This window comes from Staurois parvus, unplaced genomic scaffold (assembly GCF_062004578.1).
Source record: "Staurois parvus isolate SC_StPar_1 unplaced genomic scaffold, SC_StPar_1.0 ptg000147l, whole genome shotgun sequence".
NCBI classification, from domain to species: Eukaryota; Metazoa; Chordata; class Amphibia; order Anura; family Ranidae; genus Staurois; species Staurois parvus.
The window spans coordinates 19,978,898-20,000,828 of NW_028317943.1; the positions used below are offsets into that span (position 1 = coordinate 19,978,898).

At 41.8% G+C, this 21,931-nt stretch overlaps 1 protein-coding gene across 1 annotated transcript in view; it reads right to left on the reverse strand.

The window, feature by feature from the left end:
- TPH2 (tryptophan hydroxylase 2) overlaps positions 1-21,621 on the reverse strand; it is a 288,043-nt gene extending 266,422 nt beyond the window's left edge. The window contains exon 1 of the mRNA XM_089674199.1: positions 21,457-21,621. Within this exon, the coding sequence (XP_089530325.1) occupies positions 21,457-21,555 (99 nt within the window). The 5' untranslated portion in view covers positions 21,556-21,621. The remainder of the gene's footprint in view (positions 1-21,456) is intronic.
- Between the last annotated feature and the right edge of the window lie 310 nt (positions 21,622-21,931).

Here is a 21,931-nt window from a genome sequence, read left to right on the forward strand (position 1 = left end):
TTCTGGAGGGGAATATGGATTTTCTCAGCTAAGCACACTCTCCTGCATGCATGCCTGAGCTAAGGGCAGATGGATTCCAGGAAGTAAATGCTACATTAATCATCTGCCCTTACACAAGATGGCCGTGACCAGAAATGCTAGGACGGTGTTTTTCAAAGTGATTTCTTGGTAAAAAAAAAACAAACCACGGAAACATGGATGGATGGGTTTGCTTTGAATATTAAAAATTTATTAAACAGTGTTTTTGGTTTGTAGTGCTTAGGTGCAGTGTAGTTCTGCTTTAGGGTACAAGCAAAACTTTTGTAGCACTACACCAGTAGGAGTTTCTGGTATGGGTTCTCCTACTGTTCCTACTGGTAACCCGCCTGTAATCAAACCTTACCATACACCAACACACTACGTGGGCTTTATAAAAGCAGGGAAAAGCTCTGAGGAAAAGTGTTGGTTAAACAGGTTTGACAATAGTAAAGGCAACAGTTCAATACAACAGAAAAATGTAATAATACAATAAATTGGAGAGGACTGGCACTTGTTTAATTTACCACCCATGAAAGGCCTTGCTGCAAACACACTGCGTGAGTGGGAAAAAACGCCGTAAGCAATTATAAATAACAACATAACCAAATGTCTCCAAAATACAATAAGAGAGAGGTACCTGATTACGGTGGAACCTAAATACTACTTACAAAGCGCTAGCTAACAAGTGACCAGTAGTAAATTGACCACGAAGACTGCTGGCGGTGGACCCTTTAAATTATTGTTGGAGAATTCAACTTTCAAGCGAAGGCATTTGTAATCCACATGGGTAGTATGTTCTCCAAATAGGATCCAAAACAGACTGACAGTGAAATAGATGGTGTGGTCTCTTTTAAGAAAGGTTTCACTGGGGTAGTAGTGTACCAATCAATTGCAATTAAAGCTTAGCACAAAGGAAGGTTGCCAAAGGCAGCTCACCACTCTGTTGCCTGTAGATGGGGCTAGGGTTGCATTAAACAACACCATCCTAGGCCCTAACTGGCTCCCAAAGAACCTTTGCTGAATAGTCTGTCATAAAAAAGAGGTACAGTTGTTCCACTGTGGTTGCCCTTATAACAAATACATCCATTTCTGTGTGTGCCAGTTGAACTCTAAAATCTAAATGAGCTAAAAGTGATTCACTATGTGGTGCCTACACCTTCAGCTGAGTCCATTTTAGAGGTCTCAGGCACTCCTATGTCCTCTCTGACTCTTGGATCCTTTAACTCTAGTATTGAAGGATTTTTGTAATGAATGCTTCAGGCATTGTTTTTTTTTCTTTTTGTTTTAGTGTCCTTCTCCCATATCCAGGAGTCCCTAAAAAGGGATGACATGGACATTCCAAAACAAAAGTCATTGAGAGATTCAAATATGAAATTCCTTTGATGAGACCTGTTCTAGCATCCGCAATGGTGTACCAGAATAATACGGACTGGGCTAGGCTACTGTGTCAGGAACTACCCAGGGAAAGGGTTCCATGTAGCCTTATTGAACTGACAAATCAGATGGTAGAGGGCCTTACCAATCTGTTAGACATAGTGCTGGTGTGTTACAGACAGTTCATACAGTGCTGACAGTCGCTGCATGTGTTAGTGAAGAAAATAATTCGTTTGGGCCAACTTGATCCCAAAATACTATTTAAAGTTCATTAAAACCTGGAGTAAGGCTTGAATCTTCCTGCTTGCAATGGAATAAAATTGTACAGGATTATGCCAGCTCAACAGTCACAACCAACCCAGGGTTTAATGACAACTTCTTTTGAAAATGCTAGTTGCCTGGTGTAATATTGATAGGCTGTCTTCAAAAGTTTGCTAATCCAGATAAGGAATCCTGACACTTTTTTAACAGCATGCTTGTTCCTAGACGGTGGCTCAGAAAATACCAATGCCAGAGACAGTCAGGCAATTAGCATCTTCAGAACATGGCTAGAAATGGCAGCTTCTGTACTCCTCTCAGATGTACTTTAAAGTTTAACAAAAAAAAAGAAAAAAGTTTTGTAGGTATTTGCTTTGTACTAAATAAACAATCAGTTCTAATGATAGGTGTCCCACATTTGGAAACGCTGCTGCATTATGTAAAATTCTTAAGTAATGTCCAAATTATTAAGCAATGTCCTGAGTTTACATTGCAAGCAGTTCATGAACAGTAGAGGGTAGCAGTAGAATGGTGGCTGTTTGTCACCTCCTCCATGTTTTCCAATTAACCCGTTGTGCACTAAGGCTGGGAAACATGAGAGGCCTTCCCCCTGGGGTGGGTTCTTCTGGGCTACGCTAGGCACCTTGTACAGGGTCTCTTTCTCTTTACTTCACGCACACATGGGGTACCTTTACTTTAGTGCCATTTTCACCAATGGCCTGGGACAAGGCTAAGGTTGCCATCAGGAAATAGTCGACCTTAAGGTGTGCCTCTACTCTTAGAGATGAACGTACACCATGTACACTTGCACAACTGTTCTCCAGGTAACTCTTGGGTCTCCATGTAAATATACATCTTCCCACTGTAGGTTGCTATTAGGCAGGCTGTGTAGAACACTGACCACCGCCACCTGTCCAATGTTTCCCACTATCAATCCTAGTAGCAGAATGGAACCTCACCGTGCACATAGTGCAGGCTCCAAATGTGCACTTGACTTTAACTCTTGACCTTTTCCGTTCCTCTGTACAGGATGTGGACCTCTACTGGGCAGTTCTGCTCAGGTTGCTGTGGGAGATGAAGTGCAGCGTAGGGAGTGCCGACAATATCTCCCTCACAACTATAGACAATTCCAATTATAATAGGTACACTCTTCGGACAGGCTACCTTTGTTGCTTATGGCAACCACATGTATAACTTGCACCAGAATTACTCCTAATCAGCACGACTCCACATACCCCATGTGCAAGTGACCCAAGCTGTAGACTAAGTGCAAGGTTGTGCCAGTTACTTGCATTACACCCCTTTGAATAACTTCAGACCAGGCAAAAGGATAAAGTGTCAATGCTTTACTGAATAAAGTGTAGACAGTACAGAGTCCAACATGGCTCCATAATCCCTAATCCTACTCAGGCTATGTGCTGTCACAACATGCCTGCAAAGGTAGAGACCATATAATCACAGATCCATTGTGGCAAAGTCCATGCTTTGGCAGAATCCAGCAGCTGGCATCTTCAGGGCAGATTACAGGTTCCAGCAGTCCCCCTACAGTGCAGAAGTGGAGTTGATGTGGTCCTTGGCAGGATGCTTCAGGTAGAAGCTCTCTCTAGCAGCTAGAGATTGCTGAATATCTCCCAAGCAGGAGACTGTACAAGTCTGGGCAAAGCCCTTCCTCTTTTACACCAGCACATGGAGAGAGAGGCAGCGCTCAGAGAAAAAGCAGGAAAGAAGTTAACCCCTTCCCTACCGGCAGCACCTACTGAGGCAGCACCTACCTAGCTAATTTCAACCTGCTTACATATTGACATGCAGTTATGGTGCAGTCTCATTGACATCAACAGCAGCACCGCCTGCTAAATGTGACAAGCTGAGTTAAATTTGCTACACAGCAATGTTATTTTTAAGTAGGGGCAGTCAAGGGATAGTAAAAACACAGATAAACCACATCCTTTAACTGCCCCTTTGCTACCCATAGTAACTCAGCCTTAGTCAATTCATCCCATCACTAGTGTAATTCCCCAACTTTTAAAGATAAAACTTATAGTTCAGGATCTCGTACAGTGCATATAGTGAGGGAAACTCCCCATCTATTCACAAAATATTTTGTATTCTTTTCACAGAAAACAAGGCATTTTGTGATTGAACAAGGGGAGATATTGACATTCATCCAACCCTTCCCTCAGTCAATCGCAGAACTCCTTGTATTCTGTGTATATATTGAGAGCTACCCACATTCCTTCCCTGTAAGAGAGTCGGAACTGTTCCAGTGCTGGAAGTTTGGTGCTTAAACTGGTGATCAGGTGAATGAAATTAAGAGTTTAACATAACACAGCAGCATCCTCCCAAGTGGGACACCCATTAGAGATGTTTTTTTTCTTTTACAAAGCAAATATCTGGGTTTTTTTTCCTGGCTTCAGCTTTAAAGACACCACATTGTATTCCTAGAAATGCATTATCCCAATAGCATGTTATTGTCTCATATTTAGATTCACTAATTAGAATACTATGAAGTAGATACAGCTGAATCGAGGTCCTCTAAATTGCTGCAGAATGAAGATCTCATACACAGAGTATTATCACAGCTATAAAATGGAAAATAGGCCATGATTATGGTTTTTGAGTTCCAGATAAGCACACTTAAAGATATTTGTTTCTCAGCTATTTATCAACTTAATGTAGCCCCTATTGTGTGAAATAACACCTTGTGTGGAATGAATTCTAACTACGCCACTCATAAACATTCTTTACGCCAAATAATCAATGTCATTTCTACGCTTTGTTCCAATAATTATATGCCATGAAACTGATACTCTTATGTCAATAACTGCCATTATGTTTCTACAATCCTCATAATCCAGCATGAACAATTAGTAAATTCTGTTATAGCAGTGGGAGACAGAGTTTTCTGCATTCATTTAAATGTGATGGCTTTGTTTGAGCCCTGACAAATAAAAGAAACCTAATTCAGATAATGTACCAGAACACTGTCTAGAAAATAATGATGTATCAGTGATTTAAAATGAGTTTTCTCTATAAATACAGCATTGCTAAAATCAACAATACAGTAAGAAAACAGTCAAGTGTGGCATACTGTATGCAAGTGTAGCACTACCCCCTTGAGAGCCGCAGGTTTTGGATCCCCCTTATCCCTGCACAGACAAGCAACATGCATTTTCTAACTTCCATGCAGAGTCAGTAACCAGTAATGGGCTTGTTTTTGTTGTTTTATTTGGGGTAAACAACTTGGATAGAGTCTAGGGGTATATGGGATGCCCAACTTGACAGACTCTGTGAGGAGCACTTGGTCCCCTCTCTATATGAACCTATATAGACCCCAGCTAAAAACTTCCCATCCACCTGTCTGACTTTGAAGAGTATCCTAGAGCAAGAAAATATAGAATAGACTTGTTCTCTGTGGTGCCCTCCCAGGCTGCACAGCAGCACACCTCAGCACTCCATCTTCCACCCGCCTCCCCTGTTGTCCAGGCTCTCTCATATTTATGGGCTGATTAGGCCATCTTGCCAGGTCCCCTGGCTGGGGATTGGCCAGATTTCCATAAATATGTGGATCAGCACCCTCTGGCCCCCACCCACTAGTCTCTAGAAACTTCTCCAAGCTTCCAGAACCAGGGGGAGGTACCAGAGGCCTTACCTGTAGGGTCCTACAGCCTGACCTAAAATAAACAAGCCTCTAACTACACTACAAACTATGTATACCAGAGGATGCTGCACAAGAATGTTATAGTGTATTCAGTCTTAAGGCAGTACTAAAAAAAATGGTGGAGAGATTAAGTCAATTTTCTTTAATGCCATGTCACTGCAGAAAACACATGTGGGAGGCCAGTGACGTTTTCCCAAGCCTTGATTGGGCTGTCATTATCCCAGGGTCTGTGCTCTGTGAATGCCCTTCCCTTACTCCTCTGACACCAATTGTTTTTCTGACCATCCTTAAAGTGGAATTCCTGCCTGCTATGGTCACATGATCCACAGCGCTAGCTCCCCTGTGTCAGTGAGCAGTGACTACAGGGGAGAGAAGGAAGCACCGATAACGACTGATACATGTGAGCCTATGGGTAGCCAGTCATTCCCATCCATTGTCAAGTGCTTTCTTTTCTCCCTTGCAGTGACCACTCACTGTCATAGGAGATCATATGACCAGACTGGAGCAAACTACAAATAGGTAAGTATTACATTTTTTGAACAGGTTAAGCAGGAGAGAACATTTTTTAAACATAGTGTTAGGCTGGGATTCTACTTTAATGTAAGCGTAGCACAGACCCTCTAACTGGTCCCCCTGTTTTGTCCCAGGCTTTATTCCCTTCTGGGTTCCCAGGCAGCCAGGCACACACCACTTGCACAATTTCTCACGAAAAACAGGCAGTGGATGTATTTTCATGGGGAACAGGGAAAGCATTGGAATACTCCAGAATATAGTGCACAAACATCTGGAGGACTCTTTCTATTCTGTCTATTCTCTTCAGGGATGCAATCCCCCTCTTTGCAAAGACTAGAGACACAAGCACTTCTGTGACTCCCAGCAGGGCAAATCTCATTCCCAGCTCCAGCTCTTCTTTACATTGAGGAACATATCCCAAAATTTTGTAGCTCTGGAATGATGGTGGGGTTTGGGTACATGGAAGAACTCATAGACTTCATCATTGCACCAGTTTTCTCTGAGAGCCTCCACTTCCTCCATGACTGCTGGAGGTACATAAGGGTATTCATACCCAAACTCAAGAGCCACCTTTCCCTGCACAATGTGCTGTATCCTGGATTTGACTCCTCTCCCCCAGAAGATATATGGGTTAGCATCCCTTTGTATCAGTTCATGATGCGCCTTGCCTTGAGAAACCACCCTTGCCCAAGTGTAAGGAAGAGAAAGACCCAGTCATTAATCCTGGTACTCCCACTTCAAACGTAGTCTCTGAGCACACTGCAACACTTGCTGATCATGATCTCAGTCTGCCTGATCAGGTCCATCTGCCTTTATGGGCAATGTCCCTTGGTTCCCAGATACACTATCCGCCTCACAGGTAAACATCTGTGCCTTTTTTATTCTGCTCCTGATGATCCCCCAGGACCATAAAGAATAAAATCCCCCGGAGGTACCTCACTTGCCAATGTCCTCTTCGCTGGGATCAATACTGAACTTTGGAGATCCTGGGTCGGCACTAAGTCACTTTCTTCTTCTTTAGATTCCCCTGACCCAGCCTCCTCCTGCAGCTCATTCATGGTACTAGACACTGGTACCACTAATGCAGCTTGTTTTCCTGTGGTGTCTATGCTCTCCCCCATTAAGGATGATCCCCCTGTGGCTGCTGGGATGAGACCCTATTGGTGGTGGTATACATAGACCCTGGTCGTGCGCCCAGGGGTGGACTGACCATTTGGAAACCTCGGGCACTGCCCAAGGGCCCGGGGTCAGTAGGGGGCCCCATATGATGCCCATGGTACCTTTTTCATAGACTTTTTTGAGTTTTGGCAAGGACACAGGGGCCCCATGATCCCCTATTGCATGGGGGCCCCATGAGTTGTCAGTCCGCCCCTGTGTGCGCCCCAGCCTAAGATGTACTGTAGCTCTGTTAAACAGTGGAAGAAGGGTTTGACTCATAGGTCCTCTTGGCCGATGCAGTCCTACAGCCTCTTTGCAAAAGCCTGTACTCCACTCAACATTATAGTTGACCGGTGATAGGTTGCTGAACAAGAACTCAGCGGCTCCCGCAGTCACCACATCTACTCCACATTCTGACCCCTGCTGTCACCATCTGTTGGGACCCCAACACTGTGCACAAGTGATCAACTGCCCGGAAGGTGCCTAGAGTAAGTACAGCGTCAATGCATCAACATCATACCTTTGTCAGTCAGGCACTCTGAGTCTCTGGCCATCAGGTTCAGTCCCTCCACTGCACAGCCTGGACACTGAAGAGTTACACTTGGTAGAGAAATGGCATGTAACCCACCATCTTGGTATTCCTCACCACATGCATTGCATACTGCTCTTCCAGTCTGTACACTGAAACTCTGCCCCTCCCCTCGAGGCTTGCTGGAGCCACTTCTTCTACTCTACAAACTAACTCCTTCCTTATCATTTGAAGATGCTTGTGCAACTGGCAGATATATTCTCTAATATTCAGGCACTTTACACCTCAGCAGCTGCCAGCAATCACTTCTCCTCTTTCTGGCATACATATGTGAATCCCACACTTTCCCTGACAGTTACTCGCAGCAATGGCTGCCTGAGACCAATGGGGGAATCCCGGACCAGCCCCCACCTGTAGTCAGACCCTCTGACTGGTCCTGCTGTTTTTCCAAGATTCTATTCCCTTCTGGATTCCCAGGCAGCCAGGCATATAATACTTGTACAGTCTCTCAAAATAGCCAGGCAATGGATGTCTTTTCTAGATTTTATTGCTGGTTAAACTTGGATGGGGCACAGATAAAGCTTTGGAATACTCCAGAATTTAGTACACAAATATTTGGAGGACTCTTTCTGTTCTGTCTATTCACTTCAAGGAGGTAATCCCCCTCTTTCCAGAGACTAGAGACTAAAGTACTTCTGGGACTCCCAGAAGGGCAAAACCGATTTTAGCAGCACTGACACAGGTTAAACAGCAAACAGTCACTAGGATCCCACTTCCAGGCCTTTATTTATTGTGTTCTCAGATACTTGGATACCGCCTGTCCAATATTGACTAGACACTGTACCCTGAATCTCCAGGCCAGATCATCAGTGTACCCCTTTTCTTGACACAAAACTGCTTCCAGGAAATATAGCCCCCCCAGCTTTCACTGAGCTAGGACCTCATTGAACTCTCTGAAAAAGGCCCCCCAGATCCTACTGAGGGGGGACCTCAATGAACTGTCTGCAGTCTTCAGCTAACCTGCCCAGAAAGGAAGCAGTTCTCCAGGCTGGATTCTCCTTCTCCAAGACAAGAACCCCACTGCGTCATTATTTGTGGTCCCTCTCTCCAACTTCTGAGCACACCACCCCAGGGATTGGCTAGAATCTCATAAATATTCAAGCTTAGGATCTGCCTCTTCCATCCCACTACATTCTACAACCTACTAGAAGGCAAGGAGAAGTGGAGCCTGCAAACTGTGAGGCCTAGAACAGCCGAAACGAATCTCCACTGCTCCACTGATTACTCAGGAGTAAAAAAAATAATCTAAATTTACCTTAACCTCACTAGAAACCTAAGTAGGAGGGTGCTACATAAGTAACACTACTCATACTGACCACCAACAAAAGGGAGGCACACTTAGCACAAAGTGTGTGTGTGTAGGGGGGGGGGGTTACACAGGGCACAGTGACCATAAGGGAGGCACACTGACAACCAATGGTATTAGAGAAAAAGAGATATGGCCTTTTTTCATGTATATAGCAAAAAAAAAATTATTGCTAAATACCTACAAAAAAGCTCTATCTGTCTCAAAAAACAATACAAAAATGAACTTGGGTATAGTGTTTCATTAATTAGTAGCTAGTAGGTGATAATTGTGCACCTGTGCCCAGAGTATGGATACTAAACTAAATACCCATTCCTGACAAGCAGTAACAAGCCCTTATTTACCCTATCTGCTTTTAATGTGAAGAAATTTATTCTGAAAGATCCTTAAAGACAACAACAAACACTAAGTTGATCCCATTACAACCGCTTAGAAATACCTGCTATAAATGTTTACATTAGAGGGCTGGCTTGTGAATTTTAAGGCCTCATTTGCACGGGGTGATAACATCAATGCTCCGTGCAGAGCTGTGTTTAAGCGGCACATGGATGATATCCATGTCAGTGTACAATTCCAAACAGATGCTGGCTCTGGATGATGACCAAAGATGGAGCCAGCCTGCATGTTTGGTAAGCTTATCTTCAGCCTTATAAGATTGGAAAGAGGGACACCATTTAGCAAAGAATATGTACCCAACTTCTGATTACATGAACCATGATGATAATTTAAAGTGCAAGACTGATTACCTACATTCCCTTTATGCTAACATATTTAAAATAAAAGATACAGTAATCTAAGCGAAGAAAAATGTTATACAACATAAACAAATCCATCAGTTAAAGCTGTGTTATGGTCAGGGTTCCCCACAACCCAAACATAACCCCCTACCCTCTTGCTAACAGCTACTACAAATTAAAAATAAACCTTAATATAAATGTCTCAAATGCACACAAAAAATCTGCAGTCACTTGAAGCACTGAAACCCAAGCCTCCTCTCTTTTCAACTGCAGAGTGAAAGGTTTCTTCTTTGGGTGTCCACATTACTGTCTGGTCGCAAAGACACCTGGTAGCGTGGTGACCTCACAATGAAGAGTGGAGACAAGACCGGCCAGTGGCAGGACCAGACTAGAGTGTTCAATCACCACTTTCTGTCAGCAGCACAGGCACCACTTAGAGTCACATAACAGCATAGTCAAGTAAAAAAAAAAAAGTTTTGGAGGATTTAAAAATATGGCTAATTGGGTGTGGGGATGTTTCTTGCCCGGAGATTGGTTTAAATAGTGCATTTACTTATACATATACAGATCTCTACATAAAAACTAAAAGATGAACATTTAAGGAAGAAGAAGTTTGAGAAATTTGGTTCCAAAAGTAGAAAGGTCCTTCTAGATAAGGGACAGTTGGGAGATGTGATAAAGCATTGAAGCCACACAACTAGTATTCTAAGAAGGAAGTCACCAATGGTAGCTCCATATTTCTTTCACTATAGGTTTGTTTTAATTAACAGTTAAAGTAATAATATGCTTGTTTTAAAGGTGCTAGAGTATCAGTAGCAGTGAAGAGAAGGCACCTACAGAAATCTGCACATATCTCCCATTTCTATGAGGTCCCCAGGTAGCTTGAAACCTAGAGCATTCAATTATACAGTGACCTTGGCCATGAAGCTTGGGCTCTGACCTACCCTCACACCACCACTTCTCATGCTTCACCTTTCGCCATTATAGCTGAAACACCCAATTCTTTCCCTTCACACTGCAACATTAGTCAGTGAGGCTATATATCAACTTGAAGGTTAACAGTGTGCCAAAGGCGGAAGGAAGAGTTAGGTTGAGCTCCGCTTTTGGTCAAGAAGAACTAGTTGACTGAAGATATCAAGATATGTTTGCATCTTTAGGTGGCCCTTTCACACATAGGTTTATACAGCAATCAAAGCAGACCTGTACTGACAGAAGAACAGAGCTACATCCGTTTAAGTATGTTAGTTGCATTATTGCCTCTGGTTTCCACACTTTCTCAGTCACTGTCCCAGGACAGGCATGAAGATTAGAAAGTCAGACTGAAATCAGAACATTTATGCATACTTCTACCAGAACAGTCACTAGGAAATCCTAGGTGATTAGGATTCAAAGATGCAATGAGTAAAACATTTTAAGGCTGCGCTTCAACAACATAGAGTATTGCACAAGGCCCACCCAAAAAGTTTATACGGTAAACGAAAGATGAAAGCACCACAATGATTGAATATGTCCAATAGAATGTTTATTAAATACAATACAAAAGTGGGTATTCAACACAGGCTGGGGATTGAGTGATAAGGATATCAAACGGATAGGGAATCAGTGCATCTACTGGACATATTTCATTGTTGTAATACTCTCGTCTTTTGTATACCCTATAAGAAAATTGTTCAAACACAAGATATACAGACCTATTTCAATGCAGATAGCAGTCAGCACTTATTGAACTAAGCCCAAATTTGGCAAATAACAAATCTATACTGGACGACGGTGCATTTCCCTACGCACCATCTGGCCAATTCATGAATCTAAAATATATAACCTTTATTCAAATATATAAAAAATGTATGCTCAGCGATAGTTAATGCCTATTGGAGTGGAATGTACTGCGCACAACAATATAACTGGATACCATTGCAATTATTTACCTTACATCCAAATGGTTAATAACACCAGAACAAATCAAATACCATACCGTTTTAGATTAAGTTACGGCATACAAAGAGGCACTGTAGTTTGATCATAAACCTATAAGCTTGAATATATAATCTCTGTTAAGGAAATGGAATTATCCCATGGACAAAACGAATTAGATAGTACAATCTATCCTGCTACAGATATGAAATACAGGTACACTCATGCATGAGCTTAAATGTCAGCCTCTCATGGATAAGCCCCATACGTCACCATATCACCAAAAATACCTGTCTTGAGGAATGCAAATGACGCACTGTAAAACGCAGTACAGACCTCTCCAAAAACTTCCAAATGGAGAGTCAAAAATTGTTTGACAGATTTATGAGACGTGGCTATCATAAGACTGATTTGAATAAATCCTATGAGAAAGTTAAATGGGTTCCAAGAGAATCTCTGTTGTCAGAAAACCATAAAAGGGAATGTTCCAATATCTCTTTATGATGTTGAAAATCTGCCCAGATTGATTTGAATATTTACCTATGATACGCATGCCTTGCTGGTCATCCAATTTTATAGTTTTAGCAGTCAGCACTCCCAGAAGGTACAGTATATGCATCATGAATACCCCAGTGAAAGCAATAAAAGGCAATACCCAAGCAGGGCCACCACTATTGTGTGCTAACCCTGTATGTATGCTATTATAAAATAAAACTTTGAGTTATCATTTCATTAGGAGTATGTATAAAATGATAAATTAACAGCACAGGTAATGATTGCAATTTCAGAAGAGATGTCAGAGCAAGGCCATTATGGGAGTCTATCTTTCATTATGTTTTTATGTTGTAAATCACCCTCAGATACCATACGGTGAATAATTTCCCTGTGCATCTAGTAAAATCATTCATGGACTTTATATGTTAACTATGCAATCTAAAATTCAGGTTAAAGCTGGTTCCTCTCTTCCTCTCTCCCTCTGAAGCAAAACCTTACTGATTATAAATATACATGTCTGCTTGAAAGTTTAAGTCCTATGCTCCTTTGCAGCAAACTTCTCATTTTAAACCAACAAAAAATGTTTTTTCAGCTTAGAATGGGTCCCAGGCAGGGGGGGACTGACCATTTGGAATTTCTGGCACTGCCCAAGGGCCCGGGGTCAGTAAGGGGCCCCATGAGATGCCCCTGGTACCCTTTTCATAGGCTTTTTTGAGTTTGGGCAAGGACACAGGGGCCCCATGATCCCCTATTGCCTGGGGGCCCCATGAGTTGTCAGTCCGCCCCTGGTCCCAGGATCCCAGAGAGTCTGTTTGCTTTTAAAGTATGGCTTGCTTTTAGGCAACATACCACTTTCCCACCGCCCGACAAGCACCCTCTGAAAAGTGATCCACTGAAATGCAATCCATCTCTTCAGATGGTGAAACCAGTGTAAATGAGACCTAACCCAGATCCAGGCAGGGGTCAATCTGATGCACACTTTACTCCACAAGCCCAAGCAGTTTGTAAAAGGGCTGATGGTACTCTCTCTGCTCAAAAGTGTGAGTGTTGCTGATCTTCTCTTCTCTTTCTTAGACTTGGATTGGAGTAGGAGGTTAATCACATAATTCTCTTTTATTAAGTAGACTCTTGAGTGATTTTTCCTATTTATGTACACCCCTGGTCGATTACCCTAAAGAGGCCATTCTCCTAACAACTGGCCAACAAACTCCTGCTGTAGCACAAAATAGAGACCCTTGCGCTAGGAGATTTTGTTTCTGAATGTAAAAATCACCTGTATAGCCCTAGGCTTACAATGACAAGGACTGGGACAAACTATTATACTAAAGGCCATACACATATAGACTTGTGATCAATCTACGCAAATTAATTCATCATTCATTAAACTATTGAATGATGTAACACATAAAGGTGAATTTATAAAAAAGCTATTCATCCATCGAAACTGCATTTAAGTTTGTTCTGTGTGAATGTGGAAAAATTGATAGTTCTCAGGCAATATTTTCTGTAATGTGAATGTTTGTATATGGAAAATACTTCATTATGGCCAATAGATGTTGCTGAGGAGCATGCTTATCTCCTGCGGTAGTCAACACTATCTAGTGGCAATAATGAGGAACTTTCTACTTTCACAAATTTGAACTGAAAACATTTGATTTTGCGTCATTCACACAGAAGGACTATACATGCAGTTTTGATGGACGAGCAGCTATGTGAATTTTTTATAAATACACACAATAGGGTATCAATGGAAAATATGATGTATTAGAAATAATGTATTGAAAATTAACATTTAATTAGTCTTTTTTTTACATTCAGTTGCCTGATACACATGAACACTTACTAAATTGTTTGAAAGGAGGGTCTGATCTGGTCTGATGATTTACGATTTAGCCCGGGTTCACATATATGCGGTTTGGTACATTCCATGTGATTCGCACAGGAACCTCACCGCTTTCCTGTACAAATCACATACGATTTGTGTGTGGTGCGATTGGAGCCATACATTTTGTATGGCTCTAATCGCACCACACCCGCACCAAAAAGGTGCAGGACCCTTTTTTTGGTCCGCACTAGAATCGGATCGCATGGATATTCACACCTATGCGATCCGACTCTGCACATTGCACTGCATTTTGCGGATTTCAGGGTGTTGTTAACTTAACATACACACCCGCAGCGGTTCGCATGAACGGGGTGCGATTCTGATGCGGTGCGGAATTCACACTGAAAACGCTGCAAATTCCACACCGCATCAGTGTGAACCCAGGCTGAGTCACATCAAATTATTGACTGAATGATTATATAAATACCTGTGTGACCACCTTAAAAGGTAAGTTCACCATTTCTCGAAAAATGAAAAGGTGAATTAACTCCAAATTTCCTAGCCATCCCTCTGAACCCAGCTTCACCTAGCTGCTGTGATGCCCCAGGCTGCCAGTGTAGCAGTCCATACACCACAATACACAGCCCCATAATGCTCACAGTGGCAAACACTCATTAGTTGATGCCATCATGTGACTGTGCTGACCAATTAGCAGCACTTTTTTTTTTTTTGGAACAATTTATCAGAAGAAGCCTAAGATGCACTTCTCATTGGTCATCATAGTCAAATAGCTGTGCTGACCAATGAATGCTTGCCATTGCAAGCATTGTGATGGATACTCATTCCAGAGCTGATGGATCACTACACCAGCAGCATAGGGTATCACACCCGTTACATACAGCGAGGTCTGGAGCAGCAGCGGACTGACAACTAATGGGGTCCCCGGGCAATAGGGGATCATGGGGCCCCTGTGTCCTTGCCCAAACTCAAAAAAGCCTATGAAAAAAGTACCAGGGGCATCTCATGGGGCCCCCTACCGGGCAGTGCCTGAGTTTCCAAATGGTCAGTCCGCCCCTGGTCTGGAGGACCTTTTGTGAAAAGGAGAACATACCCTTTAGAGCAGACTTTATCAACCTTTTCAACACAGAGGAACCTTTGAAATAACTCTCTGGTTTCAGGAAACCCTTGCTAAAAATGACTATATCTGCAACTCATGATACATTAGTGTGATAGTGCTCCTTACACTTGTGGTCATTGCAAAGAATTACCCACTTACAGATAGCTAAAAAGATCAATGGTGTTAATGGGATCTTATCTGGAAGGCAGATATTGCTCCTTGCCCAAGGAACCCCTAGCAACCTCTTGAAGAACCCTAGAGTTCCATGAAACCCTGCTGTAGCCTCCCTGGCGGTATTCCCGAGTGTAGCTCGGGGTAAAGTTTCAGTACCACAAGCGGTAACCCCGAGCTACACTCGGGAATACCATGCGGCGCTGCTCTGGGATCTGTTCTTCTCTTACCTTGTCCTGCGCTCCCGCAATGTCCCCCCTGCAGTGTCCCCAGCAAAGTCCTCCGGCGGATGCCGGCATCTGTCTTCTGGGTTCCGTTCCCTGCAACGTCGGGACGTATGGGGACGGTACGGCGGGAAATTTTAAAATGACAAAAAGTGACATTCACTAAATTCACTAAAATAACATAGTAAAACATTACTGTATCAAACCATTTCACATACATTTTGTCCCTAGTGCTTTGTCCTGTGCCCTGCTTGCATTTTTACTGTTCTGCCTGGAAACTGAGAAACGTCCATGGCGTCCAAAAAGCGTCCCTTTAGGTAAAAAGCAGTTTTAGACCAGCTAGAGAACAGTGATAGTAAATTAGAACTACTTGATGTGCGAACTTGGCGCTATATTTCAAACTTCAGTGTTTTTGGTTTGATTATATTATTGAATTAAATGTATTATTATTATTATATTATTATTTTTTATGATTATTTATTATATTATAATTTATTATTTTGTGTTTCAAATTTTAACATACCCGGGATGTTTACTAGACTCTTGTTCGGACAGATTTCAGTGAGTTATTCCTAAAAATTACAGGCCTACAATAAAAAAAATACATATTTCCATGCAAAACATTTACCGCTTTGAGCACAGAAATGTGGACATAATCAGACCGCTAGGGAGGTTAAAAGGATGATTACAAAGATCATCTCTATTCTTGCAGTTAAAGTTGTCTTTAAAAGAAAATCTGTCCAAACACCCCTGGCAGTGTTCTGGTTTGTCCCAACCACTGTCACGTTGCTGGACAGCTTGGTCTGAATGCAAATATGGAAAAAAAATATAAAAATTTGCATGTAAATAACTAGGTCAGTGGGTTGAGATACGAAAGATTAACATAACATGCATTTAACTCACACAGATATCGGAATTTAGCCCAGCCAAAACATTTTTGTTTTGAATAGGATGGGAAGGATTATAATCCCTGTCAGGCATTTACTGCTAGTGTCAGAGGACATCTCAGACAGCAGTAAAAAAATAATGGCAGGATTACGATCTTTCCCAACTCCATCCAAAACTAAACAAATAGTTTCAACTGGACATACAATTTAATACTTTGAAGCAGGGGTCTCCTAACTTTTTAAACAAAGGGCCAGTTTACTGCCCTTCAGACTTTTTGGGGGCCGGACTGTGGCCAGTGAGGACAGAGTAGAAATGTCCTGACAACAGAGAGAGTAAATAATGCATCTTTAGTATTAGATGGAGAAATAGTTGGTGTCAGTGGGAGGAATAGTACCCCATCATTGGTTTCAGTAGGAGGAATAGTGCCCCATCATTGGTTTCAGTAGGAGGAATAGTACCCCATTATTGGTTTCAGTAGGAGGAATAGTGCCCCATCATTGGTATCAGTAGGAGGAATAGTGCCCCAGCATTGGTTTCAGTAGGAGGAATAGTGCCCCATCATTGGTATCAGTAGGAGGAATAGTGCCCCATCATTGGTATCAGTAGGAGGAATAGTGCCCCATCATTGGTTTCAGTAGGAGGAATAGTGCCCCATCATTGGTATCAGTAGGAGGAATAGTGCCCCATTATTGGTATCAGTAGGAGGAATAGTGCCCCATCATTGGTATCAGTAGGAGGAATAGTGCCCCATCATTGGTGTCAGTGGGAGGAATAGTGCCCCATTATTGGTTTCAGTAGGAGGAATAGTGCCCCTTCATTGCTGTCAGTGGGAGAAAGAGTGCCCCATTGTAGGAGTCAGTGGGAGGAATACTGCCCCATCATTGGGGTCAGTGGGAGGAATAGTGCTCCATCATTGGTGTCAGTGGAAGGAATAGTGCCCCATCATTGGTGTCAGTGGGAGGAATAGTGCCCCATCATTGGTGTCAGTGGAAGGAATAGTGCCCCGTCGTTGATGTCAGTGGGAGGAATAGTACCCCATCATTGGTTTCAGTAGGAGGAATAGTGCCCCATCATTGGTTTCAGTAGGAGGAATAGTGCCCCATCATTGGTTTCAGTAGGAGGAATAGTGCCCCATCATTGGTTTGAGTAGGAGGAATAGTGCCCCATCATTGGTTTCAGTAGGAGGAATAGTACCCCATCATTGGTTTCAGTAGGAGGAATAGTACCCCATCATTGATTTCAGTAGGAGGAAAAGTACCCCATCATTGGTTTCAGTAGGAGGAATAGTGCCCCATCATTTGTTTCAGTAGGAGGAATAGTGCCCCTTCATTGCTGTCAGTGGGAGAAAGAGTGCCCCATTGTAGGAGTCAGTGGGAGGAATACTGCACCATCATTGGGGTCAGTGGGAGGAATAGTGCCCCATCATTGGTGTCAGTGGAAGGAATAGTGCCCCATCATTGGTGTGTCAGTGGAAGGAATAGTGCCCCATCATTGGTGTGTCAGTGGAAGGAATAGTGCTCCATCATTGGTGTCAGTGGAAGGAATACTGCTCCATCATTGGTGTGTCAGTGGGAGGAATATTGCCCTATCATTGGTTTCAGTAGGAGGAATAGTGCCCCATCATTGGTATCAGTGGGAGGAATAGTGCCCCATCATTGGTGTCAGTGGAAGGAATAGTGCCCCATCATTGCTGTCAGTGGGAGAAAGAGTGCCCCATTGTAGGAGTCAGTGGGAGGAATAGTGCTATGAGGGCCAGATAAAAGCAAGCCAAGGGCAGCATCCAGCCCCAGGGCCACAGTTTGGAGACCACTGCTTTAAAGTGTGTGTCCACCTACTTTTTTAGGTTTTTTTATTTTGCACAAAAGGGGCAAAATAGCTTGCTCCACTATCTCACTGTGGCAAAATTGCTAGGCACAAAGTGAAATAGCCAAGTACTGCATTGGCAGTGAAGGTAAGTTCTTCTTGCCTGCTGTTACCATTTATAACATTAATGGAGTGGGATGTGCTGGGTAATGGGAGTCTAGACCATTTATATCAGACTAATAGTATACTGAAGACTCAGCTATAGTCAATCATTAGGGTTGGTTTACTAAAGGCAAATAGGCTGTTCACTGTGAAAGGAAAGTTGCACTTTAGAAACAAATTTTCCCCAGAACTTACTGAATGCGGTGAAGCTATACTTTGAAAAGAATACCCAATCGCATGCAAAGAAATGTTTCGAAAATACCTTTTTTGCTTGCATGTGATTGGGTGATGAAAGTAAGGAGAGTTTAACCTCATTCACTAAACTCTGAGGAAAACTCCCTTGCAAAGTGCAACTTCCCTTGCTGAGTATGATGTGCTGGGTAATGGGAATGTATTTATATCTTAGTAATAGTATATTGAAGGCTTAGCTATAGTCAGTCTTTGTTGTTGGTTTACTAAAGGCAAATGGGCTGTTCACTTTGCAAGGTAGATTGCACTTTTTAAGGGAATTTTCCCCAGAATGTACTAAATGTGGTAAAGTTTTACTTTGCAAAGAACACCCAATCACATGCAAAGAACATTAAAAAACACATTTTTGTTTGTATGTGATTGGGGGATGGAAGTAAGCAAAGTGTAACCTCATGCACTAAACTCTGCGGAAAACGTAATTGCAAAGTGCAACTTCCCTTGTTGTGCGGGATGTGCTGGGTATTGGGAATCTCATTTATATCTGAGCAATGGTATACTGGAGACTTAGCTATAGTAAATCATTGGGGTTGGTTTACTAAAGGTAAACAGGCTGTTCAATTTGCAAGGGAAGTTGCACTTTTTAAGGGATTTTCCCCAGAACGTACTAAATTTGGTAAAGTTTTACTTTGCAAAGAACACCTAATCACATGCAAAGAACATTTTAAAAAAAAAACATTTTTGCTTGTATGTGACTGGGGGATGGAAGTAAGCAAAGTTTAACCTCATTCACTAAACTCTGGGGGAAAAGTCATTGCAAAGTGCAACTTCCCTTGCTGTGTGGGATGTGCTGGGTAATGGGAATGTATTTATATCTTAGTAATAGTATACTGAAGGCTCAGTTATAGTCAATCTTTGGGGTTGGCTTACTAAAAGCAAATAGGCTGTTCAATTTGCAAGGGAAGTTGCACTTTTTAAGGGATTTTCCCCAAAACGTACAAAATGTGGTAAAGTTTTATTTTGCAAAGAACGCCTAATCACATGCAAAGAACATTTAAAAAAAAACAAATTTTTGCTTGTATGTGATTGGGTGATGGAAGTAAGCAAAGTGTAACCTCATTCACTAAACTCTGGGAAAAACGTCATTGCAAAGTGCAACTTCTCTTGCTGTGTGGGATGTGCTGGGTAATGAGAATCTCATTTATATCTGAGCAATGGTATACTAGAGGCTCAGCTATAGTCAATTTTTGGGGTTGGTTTAGTAAAGGCAAATAGGCTGTTCAATTTGCAAGGGAAGTTGCACTTTTTAAGGGATTTTCCCCAAAACGTACTAAATGTGGATAAGTTTTATTTTGCAAAGAACACCCAATCAAATGCGAAGATCATTTAAAAAAAACAAATATTTGCTTGTATGTGATTGGGTGATGGAAGTAAGCAAAGTGTAACCTCATTCACTAAACTCTGGGGAAAATGTCATTGCAAAGTGCAACTTCCCTTGCTGTGTGGGATGTGTAATGAGAATCTCATTTATATCTGAGCAATGGTATACTGAAGGCTCAGCTATAGTCAATTTTTGGGGTTGGTTTACTAAAGGCAAAAAGGCTGTTCACTTTGCAAGGGAAGTTGCAATTTTTAAGGGATTTTCCCTAGAATGTACTAAATGTGGTAAAGTTTTACTTTGCAAAGAACACCCAATCACATGCAAAGAACATTTAAAAAAAAAATTTTTGCTTGTATGTGATTGGGAGATGGAAGTAAGCAGAGTGTAACCTCATTCACTAAACTCTGGGGAAAACGTCATTGCAAAGTACAACTTCCCTTGCTGTGTGGGATGTGCTGGGTAATGGGAATTTAATTTATATCTTAGTAATAGTAAACTCAAGGTTCAGCTATAGTCAATTTTTGGGGTTAGTTTACTAAAGGCAAATAGGCTGTTCACTTTGCAAGGGAAGTTGCACTTTGCAAGGGAATTTTCCCCAGAACGTACTAAATGTGGTATAGTTTTACTTTGCAGAGAACATCTAATCACATGCAAAGATCATTTAACAAAAAAAACAAAACAAATCTTTGCTTCCATGTGATTGGGTGATGGAAGTAAGCAGGGGAAGTTGTGCTTTGCAATGGAATCTTTCCTAGAACTTAGTGAACGCAATGAAGTTTTACTTTGCAAAGAATACTCAATCACATACAAAGACAATAAAAAGACAGCATAACCTCATTTGCTAAGCTCTAGAGAAAATTCACTTGCAAAGAGCACAGTCTATTTACTTGTAGCAAATCAACCCTTTTATCTCCGATATTTAGGCACAGAGAACTCACCCTATGAAAACTAAAATAAAAGGCTCCAAAGTTGCTGACTCTTTCTAGCAGCAGAAGGAATTTAAAAAGTAAATGTGATTTGTTCAGCGTTTCAGCTTGTTCTGCTACAGTCCAAACTCTGAATAATGACCACACATGAATTATGCCTTCTGTACATTAGGAAAGTAATCAAGGCAGCAGGATTTCATTCATACTGCACAAATAATACCCAGTCATCGGCTCTAGTAGAAATTGCCTGTAAAAGAAATATTGTTTCATTGGCTGAAATAACTGATTTTTTTTTTTTTTTGTGGTGGAATGGCATGTTGTGTTAGTGTATTCATTATAAAGATGGATGTGTAGGCTTGGCACCTAGCAGACCCAAGTGAACATAGTCATACATCTCTGAAACTACAAGTGGTGGCAAGGGGGAAAGTAATCCATCAAAGTTTTGCAGGACTTTTGTTCTGCTGCAAAATGACTCTAGCTTTGTGCTTCCATTAAAGCTAATAGGATATTTCTACTGATAAATCTGCTGTTGAATTGACAGAACATACTTAGGTTTAAGCCGCATTAATAAAAAAAATGATAAATAAATGGAAAATGAGGTTAAAGTAGTTCAACCAAGTTGTTAGCTATTTCTATTGGCACAAATCTGCACATTAGGTGTGCAACTTTCTGCTTGACTTGCATTTTGCTTCCATAAAAGTTTTATTTGCAGCTTGCATTGCTTATATTAAGGGAGGTTTCGTTTATACTTACAGATGAGTTGCATAGAAAATCCTGGGACATTGCAGAATCCAGGGACATCCCCCTTCTAGCCCAGTATTTGGAGGAGAACATCATCATTGCAGGTTGCATCTGGAAGGTGTAGGTATTCCGTGTGACCAGTAGAGGGCGCTGTGGTCAGGCTCAGCTTCTCCTTAGTTGTGCTGTACAGACTTGGAGATCTCCAAATGCTGCTTTATATTTATATGGGACCCTCAGCAAATCAGCTGATTGATCAACGCAGGAGATTACAGCTTTCCTTCTATTTCATCCCCAAGCCTTTTTTTTTCTTCTCCCGAGTACAACCCTCTTTTCAATGAGTGAAAAAAAAAACTGACATATTCTAACATTAGAATTGATGCAGACAGTTACATCAGATCTACAGGTGCTGGGGATCATTTCAAAGGAAATATTATTATTATTATTATTATTATTATTATTATTATTATATTATACAGGATTTATATAG